At 52.4% G+C, this 18,931-nt stretch overlaps 1 protein-coding gene across 7 annotated transcripts in view; it reads left to right on the plus strand.

Moving 5' to 3' along the window:
• GRIK4 (glutamate ionotropic receptor kainate type subunit 4) overlaps positions 1-18,931 on the plus strand; it is a 171,000-nt gene that overhangs the window by 50,663 nt on the left and 101,406 nt on the right. For 4 of the 7 annotated variants that reach the window (XM_083808317.1, XR_014574624.1, XM_083808319.1 and 1 more), the window contains 2 exons: positions 7,368-7,477; positions 10,538-10,669. In XM_083808317.1, the coding sequence (XP_083664443.1) occupies positions 10,588-10,669 (82 nt within the window). In that variant the 5' untranslated portion in view covers positions 7,368-7,477; positions 10,538-10,587. Of the gene's footprint in view, positions 1-1,438; positions 1,529-1,645; positions 1,842-1,942; positions 2,090-7,367; positions 7,478-10,537; positions 10,670-18,931 lie in introns of those variants that run through there. The other 3 variants (XM_083808315.1, XM_083808316.1, XM_083808314.1) reach the window with 3 other exon arrangements.

Consider the following 18,931-nt stretch of genomic DNA (forward strand, 5'->3'; position numbering starts at 1 on the left):
TGGCGGAGCTCAGCGAGCGCTAACTGATGATTTCTCCTATATTTGGGGCATGCATAATGCCTTTCCCTTGTGGGTGCCTTGGTGCCTAGTGGGAGTCGAGCTGAACTTGCAGTTCTTTCTCCCCTCCTGGAGTATTATTTCACGAGGCTCGTAGTCCGATAGAGGCTGGTAGTTTGGGGAGCCTGCTTCTGCTTGGAATTTGGTTGGAAACTGGTCATCAGTTGGTTGGGAATGGGCACATCAGTGGGTATTGAAAGCACAGCTGTGTAAGGCGCACGTGCTGTGGTGCTTGGACAAAACCAGCAAAGTATGGATCAGGAAGAGCAAATCGAGGCTGTCAGATGTCTGAGCCCCCTTGGCTCATCTGGCCGGACAGTCTGCGAATTGAGGCTTCAGGATGACAGCTGCATCGGAATACGGGGCTGGAGTTTGGATGGATTATAGGTCAAGATGCAAACATTAAAGTTGGGCTAAGGCTGGCTAATGAGGACAACTTATGCTTATGGCTGGAAGAGAATGATGTGATCGGGGTTTTCGGAGTGCTCAGCACGGGCATAACTTAGTCCTTTTGTACTTTCCTCATTTAGCCGGAATTGATGTTAAGCCGGTGATGAGAACGGCTGAAAAGCCAGCCCTGGACAGGGTTGCTCCTTGCTCGGTTTGGAAATTGGATGTCGCTGATGAGGATGAGTGCTCTGGGAGCAGTTCTGAGACCGCTGCAAAGCCGGGAGCGCAGGCAGCCTGATTAGAGCTAACTCAGAGCTGCCGCAAGCAGAGGTGTTCAGAAGGGATTTATTCTGTGGGCATATTTATTTTTCACGCCGAGGCGTCGTGCCTCTGCAGAGCTGTGCGTTGTGCTTTGTTGGTGAAGCCAAGCGATCTTTGCTTGCTCCCCGCTGAACCCCAGGACACAATCCACAAACGTGGTGTCATTCTTCTGCTTATACCATGCTGCAGAGAGGAAGGAAAGAACTAAGGAGAGGCCTTCAAGTGTCCCTGAGATTTATCCCATACCCAACTCTGCACAGGGATGGTAAAATGCAGGCTCTGTTTGAAGCAATGGTGAAATTCTGTGCTGGGTCTGGAGTTTTACTCCGGGCTTTCTGAAGGTCAGAAGTTATGGCTATTTAAAGATCCTGCTGGCCTCCGGGTGCAGCAGAGTTTAGGGGCTGAGATCTCTTGCAGGGGTGGCTCAGCCTGGGCAAATTCTCTGCGAGTGAGAGGGCTGATGGCATGTGGCTTACAGGAGAGGTGATAAATAACTTACGCAAAACCATACGTAAAATCCAGAGCTGTACACAATTTATGTGTGTTATGGCCATAAGTGAGGCCAAGTGGCCAGAGATTAGAGGAAACAAAGGAGAAGCCAGACGGAGCAGTTATCTGCAGGCGTGTCAGCCTCGAGTGGTTTGTTCAAAAGCACTTCTCGTATCATCAGGCAAGCTGCTCCGCGCCCAAATTCCCCGGAACGCAAAAGACTCCACGAGAACAAGCACATTAAAGGCCACGAGACAGAGAGAAGAGGATGGTGAGAAACTGAGAGGTGCCAGAGCCAAGCCTGGGGAGAAGTCACATCTTTTGCTGCGTTTTCTCTGCTGTCACTAGGCAAAAAAAAAAAAAAAAACCTCTCTGGTCTTTTGCTCAGCTATGTATCAGCAGGCCTAATCAGAAGTGTCCCGTTGTTGGCAAACATTGCCTCCCCTCTGTGTGCTCACCGTTCCCAGCAGCAGGGTGCTGCTCCAGGAAGGAGAAGCTCTCTTCCCAGCGAGCTCTTCTTAGAAATCTCCGTTGGAGAGCCTCATCCCTCAGGCTCACATCCTGTACGTGTCCCAGTGAGAAAGGTTAGCATTTATTTTTTTGGCAGAAATATCGTACATTTGTACTTTGTCCGAGTGGCATTCCTCACGTGCCCAGGGATCCCCTTGCTCTCTCCTCTCTCCAGCTGCTGCTCCCCGTGGGATCTGCTCGTCCTTGCAACAAGAAGGGGAAAAACACCGGAGCTGCCCGTTCTCCTCCGTCCCTCTGGGACCTGCATGTTTCATCCGAGCAACCCAGTGGTGAAGCACCTCTAATTGGATGCTCTTTGGTGGTAAACTGTTAATCAAACACATAGGTTTCTGGCTCGAAGCCTTTTTTTTTTTTGTATTGCTTATGTTACAAGCAGGATTAAAAGCTTCTCATGCAAATCAATTCCTTTTAAATGTGAAATCAGTTACCAGCTTGGACTTCGGTCCTGCTTTCTTGTGCAAGACTATTTATTCCATGCTACAAACCATTACTGCACCGACTCTTTTGCATCTGGCTGTCGTGTGCAGCCCTACTGTTGCACGTAGGATGTTCACCTGCTGACTCCTGTGGTGGTTTTCCATGGATGCCTTTGGTTGTGCCCGTTTCCTTACTCTGGTCTGCAGAGATTTCCCCAGTGCCCCTCCTCTGTCTGCTCTGAAATTTACCACCACCCCTGTGTTTTCTTGTGCACGTTCTTACCTTGGCATCTATCCTCTTTCCCATCTCCTTTCAAATACATTTGCTTGCTGTCTTCCAAGTGCATGCCCCAAAATCGCTGCCCCATGGCGATACTCAAACCAACCAAGTCTTCCGAGCGTCTCCAGCCAGTCCCGAGCGGCCCCCTCCCAACCTCAAAGTGCAGGATTTTGGAGCTGGAATGTATCAAAATGTTCTTTGGGCGATAGATGGCAGATGAATCTATTTATTTCACTTACAGTTTTGGCAGCTGTAAGAAGAAGCAAAACTAGCTTTTTTTTTGGCCATAAACCACTTCTTGCAGGTTGATTTGGTGGAGGCTCCTTTGTTTTCCTTTCTTTCCCCTCTTGAATCTGCCAGGGATTTAAGTGAAATAAATAGATTAATCTTCTTTCTGTAGCCCAGAGATCAGGTTGATGCATTTAAGAGCTTTTTCTCCCCCCAGACTCCCGAGATGTTCACGGATCCGATTCATATTTTAGAACTTCCTTCATGTGTAAAGAGACGCGGCGGCGGCAGTAATTCTTCACTACCAGCAAACGGGGGGTAGTGCTTGGTGGGTTTCTTCTCTTCGGAGAGAGCTGAAGATTTTCCATCAAAGCGGTTTTGATAAAAGGAAATTCTTTGGGTAAATATCCATCTTTGAGGGTGGTGGGGGGGAACACTGAAGACTTCAAAGGAAAAGCCGGTATTTTTCACAAATGGGTGTCTTCAGGAAGGTTCAATTGCTGCGAGCCAAACGGCTGAAAGCAGCTTCCTGAAAGCGTATGCATTTACCAAGAAAGAGCTGCGGAAAGAAAATGTGGCAGAACTGGAAAAATCACCGGTTTCGAGGAGGATGGAGGGATGATTTTCTGATCAGCTGTTTTCTGCAGCCAGAGGGCACCGCTGTGAGAAGGCCTCATGGAAGGGGTCTCGGCCAGCGCTTCGATCTGAATGCTGTCACAGGGTGATGCTGGGCTCCTGGAAGCTGTTTTCTCCTTCCCAACACGTGCAGTCACGTCACAGCTTAGTGGGAAATAGCCGAGCAAGTCTGAAGAACTGGAGGTTTCATGCTGCCCAGGCACCTGGGTCTTACACTGCTTTGGGGCTAGGTACACGACCACTAAAATTGTGACCTCTCCCAGCGAGATTCTCGTGTCAGCATCAGGTTTGCTGTGCACTAGGACAAAACTGTGATTTCAAAACTCTGCTCTTATTTGCCTGCTTTTCAAACCAAACGGCAGTTGGTTTTAAGGCTTTTTGTTTTGTCTGGTTAAGCTTTTTATGAAGCCAAGGCTCCGGCTGTTTTAATTTCTTCGGGGTCCCCCAGGTCTCTTTGCAAGAAGAGGGTTGTTGAGCAACCGAGGTGCTGCTGGCCCTGGGGCTTCCCTGTGCCACCACGGCTGGTGGTAGGTGCCCCGTCCTAAAACCCTCGACGGTTTGGGGCTGCATGTGCTACAAACCAGCTGCTCCCTCCGTGCAGAGGTGCTTTAATGGAAGCGATGACCTGCAGAGGGGGCAGGATGCTTCTGCTGAATAAGTGTGGGATAATGGTCGATAGGAGAGCCCCGGCCTCTTTATACGGGAGGAACAGCTGGTGCGAGGACGGATGCTGAGGCTTTCGTGTGTGCCAGGTGTGGGAGGTAAGCAGAGCTTTTCCTGCAGCTTTTTTAGGTGATTTCGTCTCAGACATGGCCAGAAACTTTATCCAAGGTTAACAGCCCTCATCTTTGTAATGATCATTACCAGTGTGCTTAAAATGGCTAAAAAACTGAGGTGATGTCAGGAAATGCAGCTCCTTAAATCCCAGGAGCAGCTACGGTGAGGGCAGCTCCGGCCTGTGCCTGATGGCAGCTTGCTGTCCTCCGCTGGAAGCAAATCCGCCGCTCTCCTCCCACCTCCAGCCGCTCCCCTTCCCCCAGCCTTGTCGTGATTTCTCCTGCAAGATAACAGCTCCGAGCCAATTAAGAGAGTCTGAAGTGGGTAGAGCAGACGTCGCTGTGTGAGACCACAGTGCTTTTAACTGCTATTGTTTGCTAATAAAAATAAATTGTGGGCACCAGGGAGGAAGAAAATCCCACATGATCTGAGCTTTCTCTCCCCCCCCCCCCTTTTTTTTTTTTTTAATTTAATATAAACTCTTGAGATGTGAATTGTCAGAGCCAGGGAGGTTTTTGGCAGCTGATCTCTGGTGGTGGTGCTGGGGGTGCTTTGGCTCCTGGTCCTGCAGCCCCTTGCACTGTCCCCGTCCCCTTGCTGTCCCCATCCCCTTGGCTCAGCTGCTCCGATGCAGAGCATCCCTTACAGGCTGGATGCTGGTGGTGCTCTACGAGCCCATCGTGTCTGCTCTGTTTTTTTTTTAATGCTGTAGTGTTTGGATCACACTCCTAATTCGCTTGGCTATGCCAATAAAGCTTTCGGATAGTGCCCGGCCCTGCGGGGCCTGCTAGGTCGTGCGAGGAGGCTGCGGAGGAGCAGATCGCTGAAGGAAGCCTCCTGTGCCTCAGCCTGGGGCTCGAGCCCCCGAAGTCTCCTTGTGTTCCCAGGCCTGGGGCTGATAACGCCGCAGAAAATTTGACTTGAAGATGGCTGAGCCTCCACACAGCTTGTATGAGGAATCCGGGTGGGGACGTATTGTTTTTATCCCTGAGCAATGATAGCAGAGGTTGATCAGGCTTTGCCAGTGCTGGGGAGGATTGAGAAAGGTGAGGCGAGAACTCGGGATCGTGGAGAGAGAAAGCTAAAGAAGATAATCCACGGGAATGGGAAATGTCAGGAACACACGTGTCCTTCTGCTTCGCTGCCTCCAGAACTCTCTGCTCCTTGGAGTTCCTTGCTGCTTTTTCTGGAAGTCACGAAGGGGGGAAGGAGGAAAAAAAAAAAAGAAAGAAAAAGATAAAAGAACACAGCACGGAGAATGGGGGAGAAAAAATCCATTTGGAGTATCAGCTGAGCAGGTGATTATCTCCAGTATCACCTCCCCTTTATATCCCCTGCTGTGGTGCTGGCTGAATGCCCCTTCTGTGCCACCACGGGTGTGGTGTGGGGCCAGAGGTCCTCCCGCACCCCAGGGAGCCCACCCAGCACGAATACTGCAAGGACGACGCGAGAAGAGGGAAGGCATGGTGGCTGAAAGTCAAACAGCCTCCTCGGTGCTGCTGGAAGGAGACAGAGCTTTTGTCGGTACATAGAAATTGCCAGACTGGAACCGAGCTGCGCCTCGTGCTGTTAAGCATCCCTTTTTAGAGCTGGCTGCTTCGAGAAGCGGGGCGAGGAGGCTTGCCCCAGGGGCGATCCTTCCAACCCTTGAACGCAGGGATTGAGCCTGTGCCTTGCAGCGTGAAGGGTTTACACGCCATCCAAAAGCTTATTTTCTCTCTTGCTCCTGTTTTTTTTGTTAACTTTACTATTGTAACAGTAGCTATTCATTCTCTTTATAAATGCCTGATCCTTCTCTCAATCTCACCGAGGTTTTGACTGCAACAATACCTAGTGGTAATGATTTACCCATGCTAATTATGCATTTTGCAGAGGAAAACATATTGTTCGCAGCTTTAAATGGAGTGATTTTTCAGTTTAATTGAACTTACTTCTCTGTATCCCTGGGGCAGGCTCGCAATTCAGTTCTTCCCCTCCTCCTGAGCCACGCAGGCGCTTTCTCAAGCCCAGCACCAGTCACCTGTTGAAATGTTTTTCAGGCTCTTTCCCTCCTGTCAGTTCCATTTAAATTTGAGCCTCTCTGCAGATGAAGCTTTGCAAAAGGAAATAGCTCTTTGCCTGTTGGAAGAATGGGAGAGGCTCCGTTAAGTTGTTTGTTGACATTTCCTGACAGTTTTTCCGAATTCCTCGCTGTTCTGCAGCTGTTGAATTTGTTGTCTCAGCTGCGAGGATTACTCTAGCTTTGCTCGAGCTGCGTTTTCTCACCATTCATCAAGCTTCTGGTGTTGCACAGAGAGGATCCATCAACACCAGAGCCACCTCCGGAGCGGCGTTCGGGTGGAAGTCTGCCTCCCCTGCCTGCCTGGGACTGAACTCGCTGCCGGTTTTTGAAGGGTGTTCATGGTTTCTCAGCGAGCCTCAGACCACGGCGTACGGGTTTTGCCGTAGAAGTAAAAGGAGGCCGAATCAGGAAAAAGCGTGCATTGGGGTTTTTGAAAGCCTGGGCGCGCGGAGCAAGGCTTTTTTGTGGGGCAGCTGCGTCCTTGGAGGTGCTGAGCAGAAATAGCAACGCACCCGGATTTCCTGAGCGTCCCTGGCAGGTCGGGCAGGGGGAGCGAGAGGGAGAGACGAGAGGTGGCTGCCTCTCAGGGGTGACTTCGCTACTGGAGTGGCAGCTGCAGGAGAGATTTATCCTGTGATTTAACATTTTATTCTCCCTTTTGGCTCTTGCCGTGCCGACGAAGAAATTTCCTGCAGAAATCTCAACGTATCAGGAGGACGTGGCACTGGCAGCGCAGAAGAGTGCCATCTCGCACGGTCGTTAAAAATGTAGAAGTAGTTTCAGAAGTGAGTTGCTTCCTCTGAGAAGCAAATCGTTCATAATTCTGCCTAGTATTTAGAGACTTTTATCTCCAGAGAGAGCTCCAAACCGTTCGGTATAGTCTTGATTTATTTTTTTTTTTCCTCCTGAATTTTCAGAGCTAAACTCGAAAAGGGGCTTAACAGGGGAAAGAAAAAATTACATGCTCATGCTTGTACTGTGCAGAGAGAAGCCAATGGCCAGTCCGTGATCCACCACCAGCTTTCCAGCAATGCAGGCACCACCTGGAGTGACCTTACGAATTTTTTTTTACAGCTGTCCCACTCATTTTGGGGGATTCAGAGGCTTTGGGGGGGGATATAGCGGATTCAGACTGCTTTATAAGCAGCTGTCCCTCAGCCAGGCTCGCTTGCTGTCTTAGCAGGTTGCCAGTACAGCGAAGAGGAGCCACGAACGCAGGAGCTGTAACCACGCAGGCTGAATTTAATAGAGGAAGTTCATCTGAAGCATTTCCAGCAAGCTGTGGCGAGGGTGAGTCGGGATAAGTCATCTTCACAGGAACAAGAATTAGCGCGGCGAATTGCTAAACATCCCTGCTCTCTTCTGCTCAGCCTCGACCTCCGAGCCTTCCTGCTTTGTGCTGCGTGAAAGCAGAATGTCGTCTCCATCCCTGCCCGTGCAGAATTTCGGTCTGCATGGGGCAGATCCCCCGGCCGTACCTGGGAGGCATCGCTGAAGCTGGGCAGAAAATGTTTTAAGGCTTCTGGTGGGGCGATGAGAGAGAGGCAGATGCACCTCGCAGCCGCAGGGAAGCAAAAGCTGTTGGGAGCGTGACTAGCTCAGCAAGGCAGAAGCGACTTGACAAAGGGGTTTGAACCGTGTTTACGGTGCTTTCATGGCAGAATTTAGAGAGGAGGGAGCAGGAGGAACTTGGGGCGCCGGGGAGATGAAGAGAGCCGGGAGAACTGAAATGTCTCTTTGTTCCTTTGAGAGCAGAAACCCTGATGCTCGGCTAGGAAGAAAAATCCGTGCTCTCCCCTCCCTCTCATCCTACGTCTTGAGTTCCTCTGTTTGTTCCCACTGCTCGGCGGCTCAGGTGTGCCGTGGGGAAGCGTCCCCGTGCCGCCCTCAGGGTTTTGCGAGCACCTCCATCCACCAGATGCTCTCGGGGTACGGGTGGTAGGAGCCCGTGCGGTTCCGCTGTCTGGCGAACCCCAAGGTGTATTTCTGTTGCTGACAGCTGTTGCTTGGGTTCGTGCTCGAAAAGCAAAGCCCTGGGAAGCTGCTCTTAGCAGTGGGTAATGTGTTAGGTGAGCGCAGCGTCCCTCTGTGCTCCATGTTCTAGGTAATTACAGCCCCGCCGCTCACGGAGCAAAGCACAGCGGGCGCCCCGGATTTGTTATTTGGCTTCGCTATTAACTCCGGGCTGGGGATGCAAAGGCAGCTGCTTGCCCGGGGATCGCGTGCTTTGCCTCTTCACCAAACCCGGCTGCAAACAGGAGAGGCGGCCTGGAGGTCTGTCCCTCGGAGCTGCAAGTCCCGGGTCTTTCGCCTGGATCCTCGTGCAGGTGGAGCTCATCCTTATGCAGGTCGCCTTTGGCCGGACCCCGTGGTTTATTTCCTCTGCCTTTCCTTGCTGTAGCCCCGAGGTATGATGAGGCTGCTGCCTTTTCCTTCACCGTGGTTGCCTTTTGGATGCAAAATGTTTGCTGCCAGTGGGATGGTTGCATTTACCTGCACAAAGTCAAGTCTCAAGACTCGCATGTGGCCATGTGGGTGCGCGCCTTTGGCGAAGGAGAACGGGGGGAGTGCAGCCCCAGGCTGTCACCTCTCTGTCCTGTCGCAGGAAGGAGCTCAGCACGGGGATGGGGAGATTTGTTTTAGCGCTGCCATCTTCCCAGGCCTGCCTGGTTTTGGATCTCTGCTGAGAGCTCTGGGAGGGGACGCGTGCGGCATCAGTGCCCGTTCTGCAGCCCGGGCTGCAGCGCCTGTGCGGGTAAATTTGTCTCGATCCTGCTGTTTTTCTCGGTCTCTCAGAAAGTTTTGAAACAACTGCTTCAAAGCGCTCAAATGATATGTTGCTCCACAATCCGTCTCTGCCGGTGCTTCTGAGGAGCCAATTTACCATGTGCTTAACCTTTTAGGGCTTTTCCCCCGAAGGCATTACTGTAACTCCCACTGAAAAAACAGAAAATTGCCGTTGCCCTTCGCAGAGGTGGCTAATGATTTTTAGGTGGTTTCTGGCAGCTCCTGCTGCATCAAAATGTGCTGAGCAGGCACCTCCTGAGAGCAGGACACTGGAGGTGTCCAGCTGGCACCTGAGCATGGGGTCCTTTGATCTTCTCCGAGCTGAGAGCGCTGGGACTCAGCTTCCCGGTAGCGACGTGATGCAGGAGACCGAGCCCCAGGACCTGTAAGTGGTTCCCTGTTCAGCCCCTGCCTTGTCTTCATCCTTTTGGCCACCTCTCAGTATTTCTTCTGCATCCCTTCCCCGCCTGTAAAAAGGGATTTGCCCCTCTGGGGAGCGCTGAGGCGAGGTGGCAGGGGTCTAAACGCAACCTAAAAGTAGCTGCGTTGAAAAACTGCTGAGGAAAAAGCTACAACTTTCTCGAACAAAACTCCTGGTAACTTCAAAGGCAGATTAAAGACTTTGCCTGTGTCAGGACTTCAGCATTTGGCCCAGGAATTAGACAAATGGAATAGCGCGAGAGCCTTTGCCAGAAAACTGGAGAAGGGAGAGATAAGGTAACACGAAATACTCAGAGTCAGCGTTTAAGGACATTAGTGCTCGTGGAGATAATTTTATCAACATGAAGGACAATAATTAAGTAAAATCTCCGTGTCGCTGTTGGAAATGGTGTTTGTTAACAACCCGTTCGGCTGTGCCGGGGGAATCTGCTGCGGGACAACGTGTGCCGATAGCTGCACTAGCGGTAGCTCTGTGGGTTCTTCGTGTATCCCTCGTTGTTTTGGCGGTGTTTGGACTTGGAAGGTGCTGGGAATGGGGCTGCCTGGTGGGAGGAGAAAGAAAGGGACCTGGTCTTTGGCTCATCCTGAATCCGAATCCTCTTGGGCATGAAGGGGAGGGAAGGAGACGGGGGCTGCCGTCGCTCACTGGGCCTGCAGCAATGTCAGGAACTGGTTTCTGCTTTGGTTGCCAAAGTGACTCAGTCCCCGACTCCCATCCCTCGCTGTGTGTTTTGCTCTGAAAATGTTTGGTCCTACCCTAAAAGCAGAAGTCAGTGTAATATTTTAAGTAGCAGGCTGCTTTAAATTTGAAAGAAAAAAAAATGGGAAATTAAATAGATGTGACTCAATATTGATTTCCACTTGTTTTTGTGGAAACTCTAAAAATGCCAAGATGAAATATTTGGACTTTTCCTTGGGTTTCTTTTCCATATTTTGTTAGAAGCTCTTCGCCCAGTTTGACTCGAATTCCTGAATAATTCATAGTCTGTAAATAGCTTCCTCCTCCTCTGGTAAATAGACTCTTTGTCCCCCTGCCTTGGCACGCTCTGAGCAGTGTCATCGTGCTGAGTCGCCGCTTGGAGAGCCGGGGTGCTCACGGTGCCGTGTGTGCTCTCTCCGCAGAGTTATGTCATGCCCAGACCACCGAAGGGCTCCATGAGGATTTATAGAAGATGCCCCGTGTCTTGGCGCCTCTGGTGCTCCTTCTGCTGTGGCTGATGAGGATCGCTGCCAGCCCCCACTCCCTGAGGATCGGTGAGTACAAAGCTTGCTGCGACCTCCCGCTGGCTGCTCGGACCGCTCCGCGTCGGCGTGCTGGGAGAAAGCCCTGCCCGCGGTCTTTGGGCTGCTGGTGGTCGTGGTCGTGGCTCAGATGGGGCTGGGCCGCTTGCAGAGCTCCGGCCTCGTGCCTGTCTTCTTGAAATGTTGTCCCCGTCTTGTAAATGCAATGCGGTGTACGGTGAGCGTACGTGTCTGCATTGATTTTTACGGTGGTAACGCTCCGTGATGGGGATCTCTCTCTGTATAAATGTGAAGTGAAAGTCACTCCTCGAGGAGACGCTGAGGGATGAGGCTCTTTCCCCCACCCTGCATCCCCCCCTTGATGCTCGCCTGAGCTCCAAGCAGAAGGAAATGGTTTTCTGTTGCAGATTTATTTGTCCCCACGTTGATGAGCAAGGAGTGTTTGAGCCCAAAGTGAAAGTGTCACGAGAACATTAATAACTCCAAAATGCTCTGTTTGTAAGAGAGTCCTCGCATTTGTTCTCCTCTGGGCTTTATTAAAAAGTGTTCAGGAAGAGGCACCGTCGTCTTCGCTCCCTGCCTGTGTGGATTAGGGACAAGAAATGCATCCGGAAACCTTGTAATGAAACTTGCTTCACAGCATTGACACCGTGCTCTGCTGTTTGGAAAGCAAACCGCTTCTCCTGCCTGTTCTCTCTGGAGCTACCAGCTGTTTTTATTAACTATTTGTTGCAGATAAGCTAATCTATTCCTGTCCCCATTTGCAACTTTCATGGGTGACGCTTGAAATAAAATTACTTCTCCCCTTTGCCAGCAGAGCATGGAGCAGCTCAGAAATATAGCAAGGGAAGGGTGCGTGCTGGCAGGAGCCGGGGTGGTTTATGGCCCTGGCATCCCTGATTCACGGGGAGCACTTGTGCTGGACCGTCTCTGCTCTGCGGGCTGCATTTCACGTCGATGGGCAGATCCTCCACTTCAGGCAGCGGATGGGGATGGACGGGTTAGGATCTGCCTGCCGTGGCTCAGTTTGTGCGTGCTCAGGGGTCCCCTGCTGAATTTGGTGGTGGCCGCTGTGAGGCCAAGTCCCTGCTGGTCTCTGGGGGCAGGCGAGATGAAGCCGGGGTCTCAGTGTTTGGGGCGCTACCCACGAGCGGCTGCGGTGGTGGTAGGAAGTCCTCCTCCCTCCGTCTGTTCCAGGTACCGGTGTTGTCTTCTGTACCTGGTAGCTGCTACTGGTAAAGGAGATCTTGATGCTCTGCTGGGGTTTTAAGTCACATCCCCGGTGTAAATGGCTCTGGGGTATCATTCGCATGTCCAAGTTGCGCGCAGCAGGGATGCAGGGTGGTGAACAGCACAAACACGCTGGTTAAATGTGAGCATCTCCCCAGCAGCATCGTGTGCCTGCAGAAGCCCAGGGCTGCAGCAAAGCTCCTCTGGTGCTTTGGTCTCCATCCTAGAGGCTGCTCCGCAGGTGGTTGTGCACTCCCTCACACTGCGGTCATGCTCCCTTGGACCCGTCTCTCCAGTTTTAAAATCGTTGTGCGTTCAGGAATTCTGTGCTTTTGACTTTTCTTGGCAAAAATAATGGAGCTGCTCCAGAAATCGTTGCTCTTAAAACTTACATCACTGCTGCCCAGTCCTGGTTAGAGACACTGGATTTCCTTAGCCTGCATAGGGCAAAGAAGTGCAAATTTGCCTCGGACTGAAGCACTTGCATTTGGGTGCTGCACAGGGGGCGTGGAACTCGGGACTTCAGCAGAAGGAGTAACGTTGTTATGGGAATGGGAAGGAACAACTCTGATCCTTCTAAGATGCACCAGAGGTCATGGCTTTTGTGCCAGATGCTGTTAAATGTTGGAGTGGCCAGAGACCCTGCGGTCAAGTCCTGGGGGTCTCCAGGTACCCGCCACCTCCCGGGAGTGGGACACCAGCAGTCCTGACCTTGGGCGAGCTCATGAAGGAGAAACAGCTTCCTAAGGAGCGACTCCAGGGGTTTGGGACCCAGTGAATCCCCCCCATGCTGAAGTCTAAAGCAACTTCTCTGAAAATGGAGTCTGAAGCAGCTGGGCGAAGAGCTGAGGAGGGGTTTTGGTTTTGTCTCTTCGCGACACAGCTTTATTTTAAAAATATATCCAGCCAAAAAGTTAATAAAAAATAAAGTACAACATAAAAGGAGAGGAAAAATATTACTGGCAGCCCTGAAATCATTCCCCAAAGCATGCTTTTGGCAAGGCAGGGGGATACGGTATCTAGCGACATAAATCAGTGCACTGCATCGCGAAGGGAAGCAGACCAGCACGAGCCTTTGAATATTCAAAGAAAATGCGAGCTAACATTCGGAATAATTCTGAGAGCCATCTGGTAATGGACCACTGAAAGGCGCGGTTTTACGATCGGTGTGTGAGGGGAACGCAGGCGGTGCCCTGCCCTGGTTCCTCACCAAGTAGCCGGAGAGGTTGTTGCTGCTGCGCCCGGCTGGAAGGAGGCAGGATGGTGCTGAGCCAGGGGCACTCGGCTTTTACACCAAGCTCTGAGCCCCCCTGCTGCTGCTTTCCCGGGGCTTCAGGTGGGTCCTGGCCCTGACACCTCTCGGTGGGGTTTCTGGTGGTGGGTTGCTTCGAGTACACGGTGAGGAAGGGCTGCGTTGCTTTGCTGGCGTGGACGGGACCCGCGGCGTGTTGCGTGGCAGGGAGCTGCAGAGGCATTGTCTGTGCAAAACAGGGAGCAGGACACAGGCTGTGGGTGACCCTCCTCGCAGCCTTGGTGTGCACAGGCACAGCTTGTAGCCTCCTGTCCACTTGGAGCTGTTACTGTTCTATTTCTCTCCTCGATACACAGGAAACACCACTAGCTTGAGCCTTTTTTTTTTCAGCGTTTTTCTTCAGGCTTAAACTCTGAGTTCCCTTCTGATCCCATCCTAGAGAAAGTCTCCCAGATCGTGTTGTTTGGGAGACCCTTGTGGGGAAAAACACGGACCTGCATGCTCCATCCACGAGAGCTCTTCTCTTCAAAGAGTCTTGTTGATCAGTCAGCTCTCCTGGTCCATGTCACCGAGGTTTTCTCTCCATAGGTGCTCAAATATTGATTGAGATCAGGGGATGAAGAAGCATATTCTGGGCATCTTCTCAAATACTGGAGCTGGGGACCGTTTAGCCCGGCTCCCCCAGCTCCCGGAGGACATCCGTCACTCTCCTGAAGGCTCTGCAGAGAAGATGCCACGCGGCAGCGCGTTATTTAACACCAACCTCACCCAGGGAGATGCTGATGGTGAAGGCGCAGCCAGCCCCTGGGTGCTGTGAGAGGCAAAATGCCAACGTTAGCCCCCGAGGGCAGGCAGAAAGGCTGCCAGGATTGTGCAGCAGGATGGGGGGGATATGCCTGGGTCTCTTAGGGCAGGCAGGGAGAGCCGAGGTGCTGTGGCAGGTCGGCTGGTGCCAGCCCCAGCACCCTGGTGACAGCTTGAGGCTCCCCGTGCCGGGAGGCAGAGCAGCGTTTGGTGCTGTGGCAGACCAAGCACCGGCTCCCTTCCATACGCAGCGCTGCTTTCTGGCAGATCGCGGCCCTTTTGTGGATGATAGCAGCGCGAGCGCAATAAACTGCTGCTCACCAATGTGCTATTCCCCAGCAGAGAAATGGCCTTACCCTGGCTTTGAACCCGGCAGCCAGGCTGCTGCCATCAGCTGAAAGCAGAGAGACGATGCCTGGGGCTCACGTGGTGGTGCTGTCGCTGGAAAACCTTTCTGCTGGTAATTATGATGAGTGTTTCATAAAACAAAGCTGCCGGCAGGGGCTGGGTGCCTCCTCTCCCCCGGTCAGTTGTCCCATGGGCATGGGAGGGGAAGCACTGGGCTGGGAAGGCAGCAGGTCACCGAGACACATGCGATTATCCGGCTTCTCCGTGTGCGGATCTATTGTTTCTAAAGGCTTATAAATAATTTAATTTGGAGAAGTGAGAGCTGTGCCCATGCTGCGGTGGCAGGAGCGAGTCTGGGCTGCAGCTGGGTGACATTTAGGTGGGGGTAGCTGCTTGCCCAAACGTGTGTCGGGGTCCCAGTCCCCAGGAGCCCCAGCTGGAGGCTTGCTGGGGGTGCCCTGAGGTTGCCCATCTCCCAGGGACCCGCCTGGATGTGGCCACCAGCACCCCAGCTGCTGAGCCCCCTGCTATGGGTCCCTGAATTTCCTTCCCTTGCTCCATTTCTGCTTCGCTGGGCTCATCTGAGCGCTCATGTGTAGGGTTCGCCCTCTATTGATTTTATTTTTTTAAAAGGCTTTCACAGGACTTTCCTAGAACCCGAGCGCCTGAAGAAGTAGAGAATTGGGCAGGAGGAGAAGTATCCGTGTCTTCGTTGATGCATGACTTGCTAAATTTGTCTGGCTGAGCCATTATAAATGTTTCATTTCCCCCAATATTAAAAAGGCCCGGTTAAGTTCATTTAGGTGAAGTAGATTGGTAGTTATTTGTCATTTGCGACCGAGTGGGGAGAGGAAGAGAGAAATACAATACCAATTTGTTAACTATTTGCCCTTTTAATTTTGTTTTCGTTATTCTTCCAGGAGAGTGATATTTTATTTATGTTTTCTGAGTTCTGTGCATAAATCCTTATTTAAAAAAAAAATCACCCGTGGAGATGCCAGGCCCTTGGAGCAATTCGTTGGCTACGAATCCTCGTGGTTGTCCCCAGATGTCCCCTGCCTGGGAGGCAGGTGTAAGGGGTGTCTGTCTGTCTGTCCGTTTCCAGGCTGTGCCTTTGCCACACAAAACGCAACAAGCCGCTGGTCTACGGCTAAGGAATCCAGCCCTGTAATAATATGAATAATAAATCATAAGCAGATTTATATCTCGGATCGATGCTACAGGGCACGGCGTGAAAGGAGGCCTGGACTCGGTGAGGCGGAGCATCTCCTGGTGCGTTTGTACCCCCGTGGAGGAGTTATCTCCCCTGATCTGCTCCTTAGTGCCGGAGACCAGGCTACGCTGCACACCCCAAGAGGCCCTGAGCTTTGTTTTGATTCATTATTACATCCACGGGCACATTACACAGGTATAGACCTTGGGGAAGCTGCCTGGCCATGCTGCAGCTCCTAATTCAGCAGGAAGTGGAGAATTTGCAGGGGGAGAGGGGCTGATGGCTGCAAATGTCCCGCATCACTCTTACAGGCACGCTTCTGTGGCAGAGGACGGACACGGAGAGGTGCGTGTACAGAGCTCTGCTTTAGAGCTCTGGTTTTTGCTCCTGGATGTCGAGGAGTGTCCCCGAGCCAAGGATCGGGATCTGAGAGCCACACAACCTGCTTTACATCTAAATACCGCCCCGGCCCCTGGGCAGCACTTTGTGTGTTTAGCCGCTCAGGCATTTTTAGTGGGGATCTTTTTCTTTCATAGAGTGAAAGCTAGTAAGAGCAAGAGCTACTCTGTCATGCCTTTCATTATTTTTTTCATATATATATATATATGAATAAAAAAGTCAATTACATGAATGAAAGACGCTTGGTTCCCTGCCTAAACAGCTGCCAAAATTAATTCCAGCTCGGAGCCAAACTCAGCAAAGCTGGATTTTCTGCAGAAGGCTCCAGTGCGACTTGAGATAGGCTCGTGCACCGCCCTGTGTTACCGATTCCCACTGCCCAGCGCCTCGCCCTGGGCTTTGCCTGTGGCCAGCTGAGGAAGGATGGATTTCACGTGCTCGGTGGTGAGCCTGACTTCACGGCAGAATAAAGCAGAATTAAATGTCCCCAGCAGCCCCTCGCTGGAGCGAGCACCGTCACACTGCAAAGCAGTGCTCGTTTGATGGAGAGCAGCTGTCTTGGCAGCTCAGAGCACCTGAAAACTCAGCGCCGGCGTCAGCAATACTTCGAGCTTTAAATTTGTTCCTCCCTGTGGACCAATTACCTTGCATTTAAAGCACCACCTGAATTGAGCAGGATGTGGACAGGAGCTGTGCTGCGTTACAAAACTGGAATAATCACGCAGGGTAAGCAAGCCCTCGCTCCAAGCTGCAGCTTCTGGTACGAGGCTGAGGCTGGGGCACCTGTGGCTGAAGGAGGTGGTTGCTCGTCCTCACGTGCACGTCCCCAGTGACTGGGGCACGATTTTAAAGGTGTTTTCAGGACATGAGGTAGAATGTGGCCTTGCAGCTTGAGGCAGCAGCCCAAGTTCCTGAAGGTGAGCTGAGATGAAGCTGAAGTCATTGCTCGTGAGCTGGTATAACCTTCCCGAGAAGGCAAGCTGGAGGGTGGCAGATGGGAGGACAAAGGCAGCGAGGCAACTCCAGCTCGTAACAGGCTGTTGGAGCAGAGCGAGGTCCCCACACTGTGAGCGTAAGGTAGGGTTTCCTTCTGTTTGAAGCATTATGCCTTGTGCTTCGAGGTTTATGCCTCCTTCTCCTGCTGGGTAGCTCTTGGCAAGCCCACTTGTCCTTGCCTTTCAGGGCTGCAGGCTCAGGGAGCAGCTCTCCTGGGCACAACGTGTGCAGCAGGCAGCTCGGTGAGGTGTTAAAGCCCTCCTGCAAGTGTAAGGCGCTGCAGGGCTGCCGGGCAACCTTCCCAGAAAAGATGCTTTTGACCCAAAAGGGCGCTTATCTCAAGTGCCCCCTCTGCAGCTAATTGCTCGTGGCTCCGTGTAAGATAAGCACAGCCTGTAAGGCTAAAAGCCCAAATTGTCCTGGCGTACGTTCAGAAGCTCTAGCTCTTGTTCTCCAGGTGTTTTGAACCTCTACCATTGGAAAAAGCCCCAGGACCCGAGGTAGAGAGCAACCTGCTGACGGAGCAGCTGGGACGGATCCTGGCTCCCTGTGTGCTGCTGCCAGGCGCCCCGGGGGCTCTGCGAGGGGCTGATCCTGCCCTTCCCCACGCAGCCTTCCTCCTGCCTCTGTGCTCCTCTTGCTCCTTCTCTCCCTCACCAGGACCTCACCGTGGTGGGATTGAAGCTACTGGCTGAGGGCTAGAAGGCGCTGAGGAGAAGGGGAAGGATGGAAGACCTTGAAAGAAGGAAGTTTGCTTTTCTGTAGGATGTCTCCCGTGGAAAGCACAGAGCCGCGGGCTGTGCTAGAGGGCTGGAGAAGCAGTGTGCGTGTGGGAGAGGAGGGGAGAGCACCCAGGGCGTAATTCCTACCTAAACCAGGCAGGATGGCTGTCCTCAGCATGGATTTTGTTTGTTGCTGGAAAGGTCCAGGAGGGCGAAATCGCGTTAAGGGCAGCGCCGTTCCCCAGAGCCCGCTGTTGGGGTGTCAGCTCTGGGGGGGAGATGGGTGCGGGAAGGAGCACGGTGCTGCTCCCGGTGTGCCTGCGGTGCCAGCTGATTCCCAAGATGTGCACAGGGGGGAATCAGTCCGTGCCGTGACAAGGACCGCAGAAACCTGTGACAACAGCAGCCAAATGCCTTTCTCATGCCTTCAGCATCCCTACGTGCTGCCCAGGAGCATTCAGCGCCCTCTCCGCAAGACGTCTGGGGGCGGGGGCTCCTGCCAGGGGGAGCAGGCTGGGGGCGAAGGGGCTCTCGGGGCCAGCAGACCTCCCTGCAGGGGCAAAATGCAGACCCGGGCTTCGAGGGAGGCAGGGAGCGAGCAGGGTAAAGACTGCAAGGTTTTTGCTCTGTGGGCCATAGATAAAAGCACAGCCCTAAGCGCCGTGGGCAGAGAAGCAAAGAAGGCAGATGCTGGTGTATCGGCGCAGAGGTGACCTGAGCAGGGAGCTGGAGAGGAGCGTCAGGGGGCATCTGCCGTGGAGGAGCAGCTTAGTCTGACAATTGCCAGCCCTGCCTCGAGCCCTGCCAAGCGAGGACGGTGGCTGGAAGGAGGCTGCAGGGAGGGATGGCTCGTTTTCCCAAAGACACCGCTAATGAATTCCTCTTGCACCTCCAGACGCTGTAGGGATTTGGAGAGGCTAAATGGAACTTTATGTGAAAATGATGGCTGAATGTCAATTCTGCTGTCGAAGCCAATTTGGGAGCCGGAAAGTGCAAAAAGAATTAAGATTGTTAAATGGAAATAAGTCTACTTGGTAGAGATGAGATAGGGTTTAAATGAGTGAAATTATCTGTGGATTACCCTTGTTAGAGCACTGCCTTATTTAATAAACTGAGTTTTAATCTGCTGTAGGGCTTTTGGAGGAAAAGTTTAGCCTATGGGGTATGTCTATGCGAAGGGAAGGAAGGGCTGTGCCTCCATCCTCCAGAGCCACGAGAGTCAAGGGGAGGCGGTGGTTTGCCCGTGAGTGCTTTGTGCTTTATGAAGACCTCGTCGACTGCTCGGTAAGCGGTTTGATCTTTGCTCGAGT

This window comes from Anser anser, assembly GCF_964211835.1.
Source record: "Anser anser genome assembly, chromosome: 22".
NCBI classification, from domain to species: Eukaryota; Metazoa; Chordata; class Aves; order Anseriformes; family Anatidae; genus Anser; species Anser anser.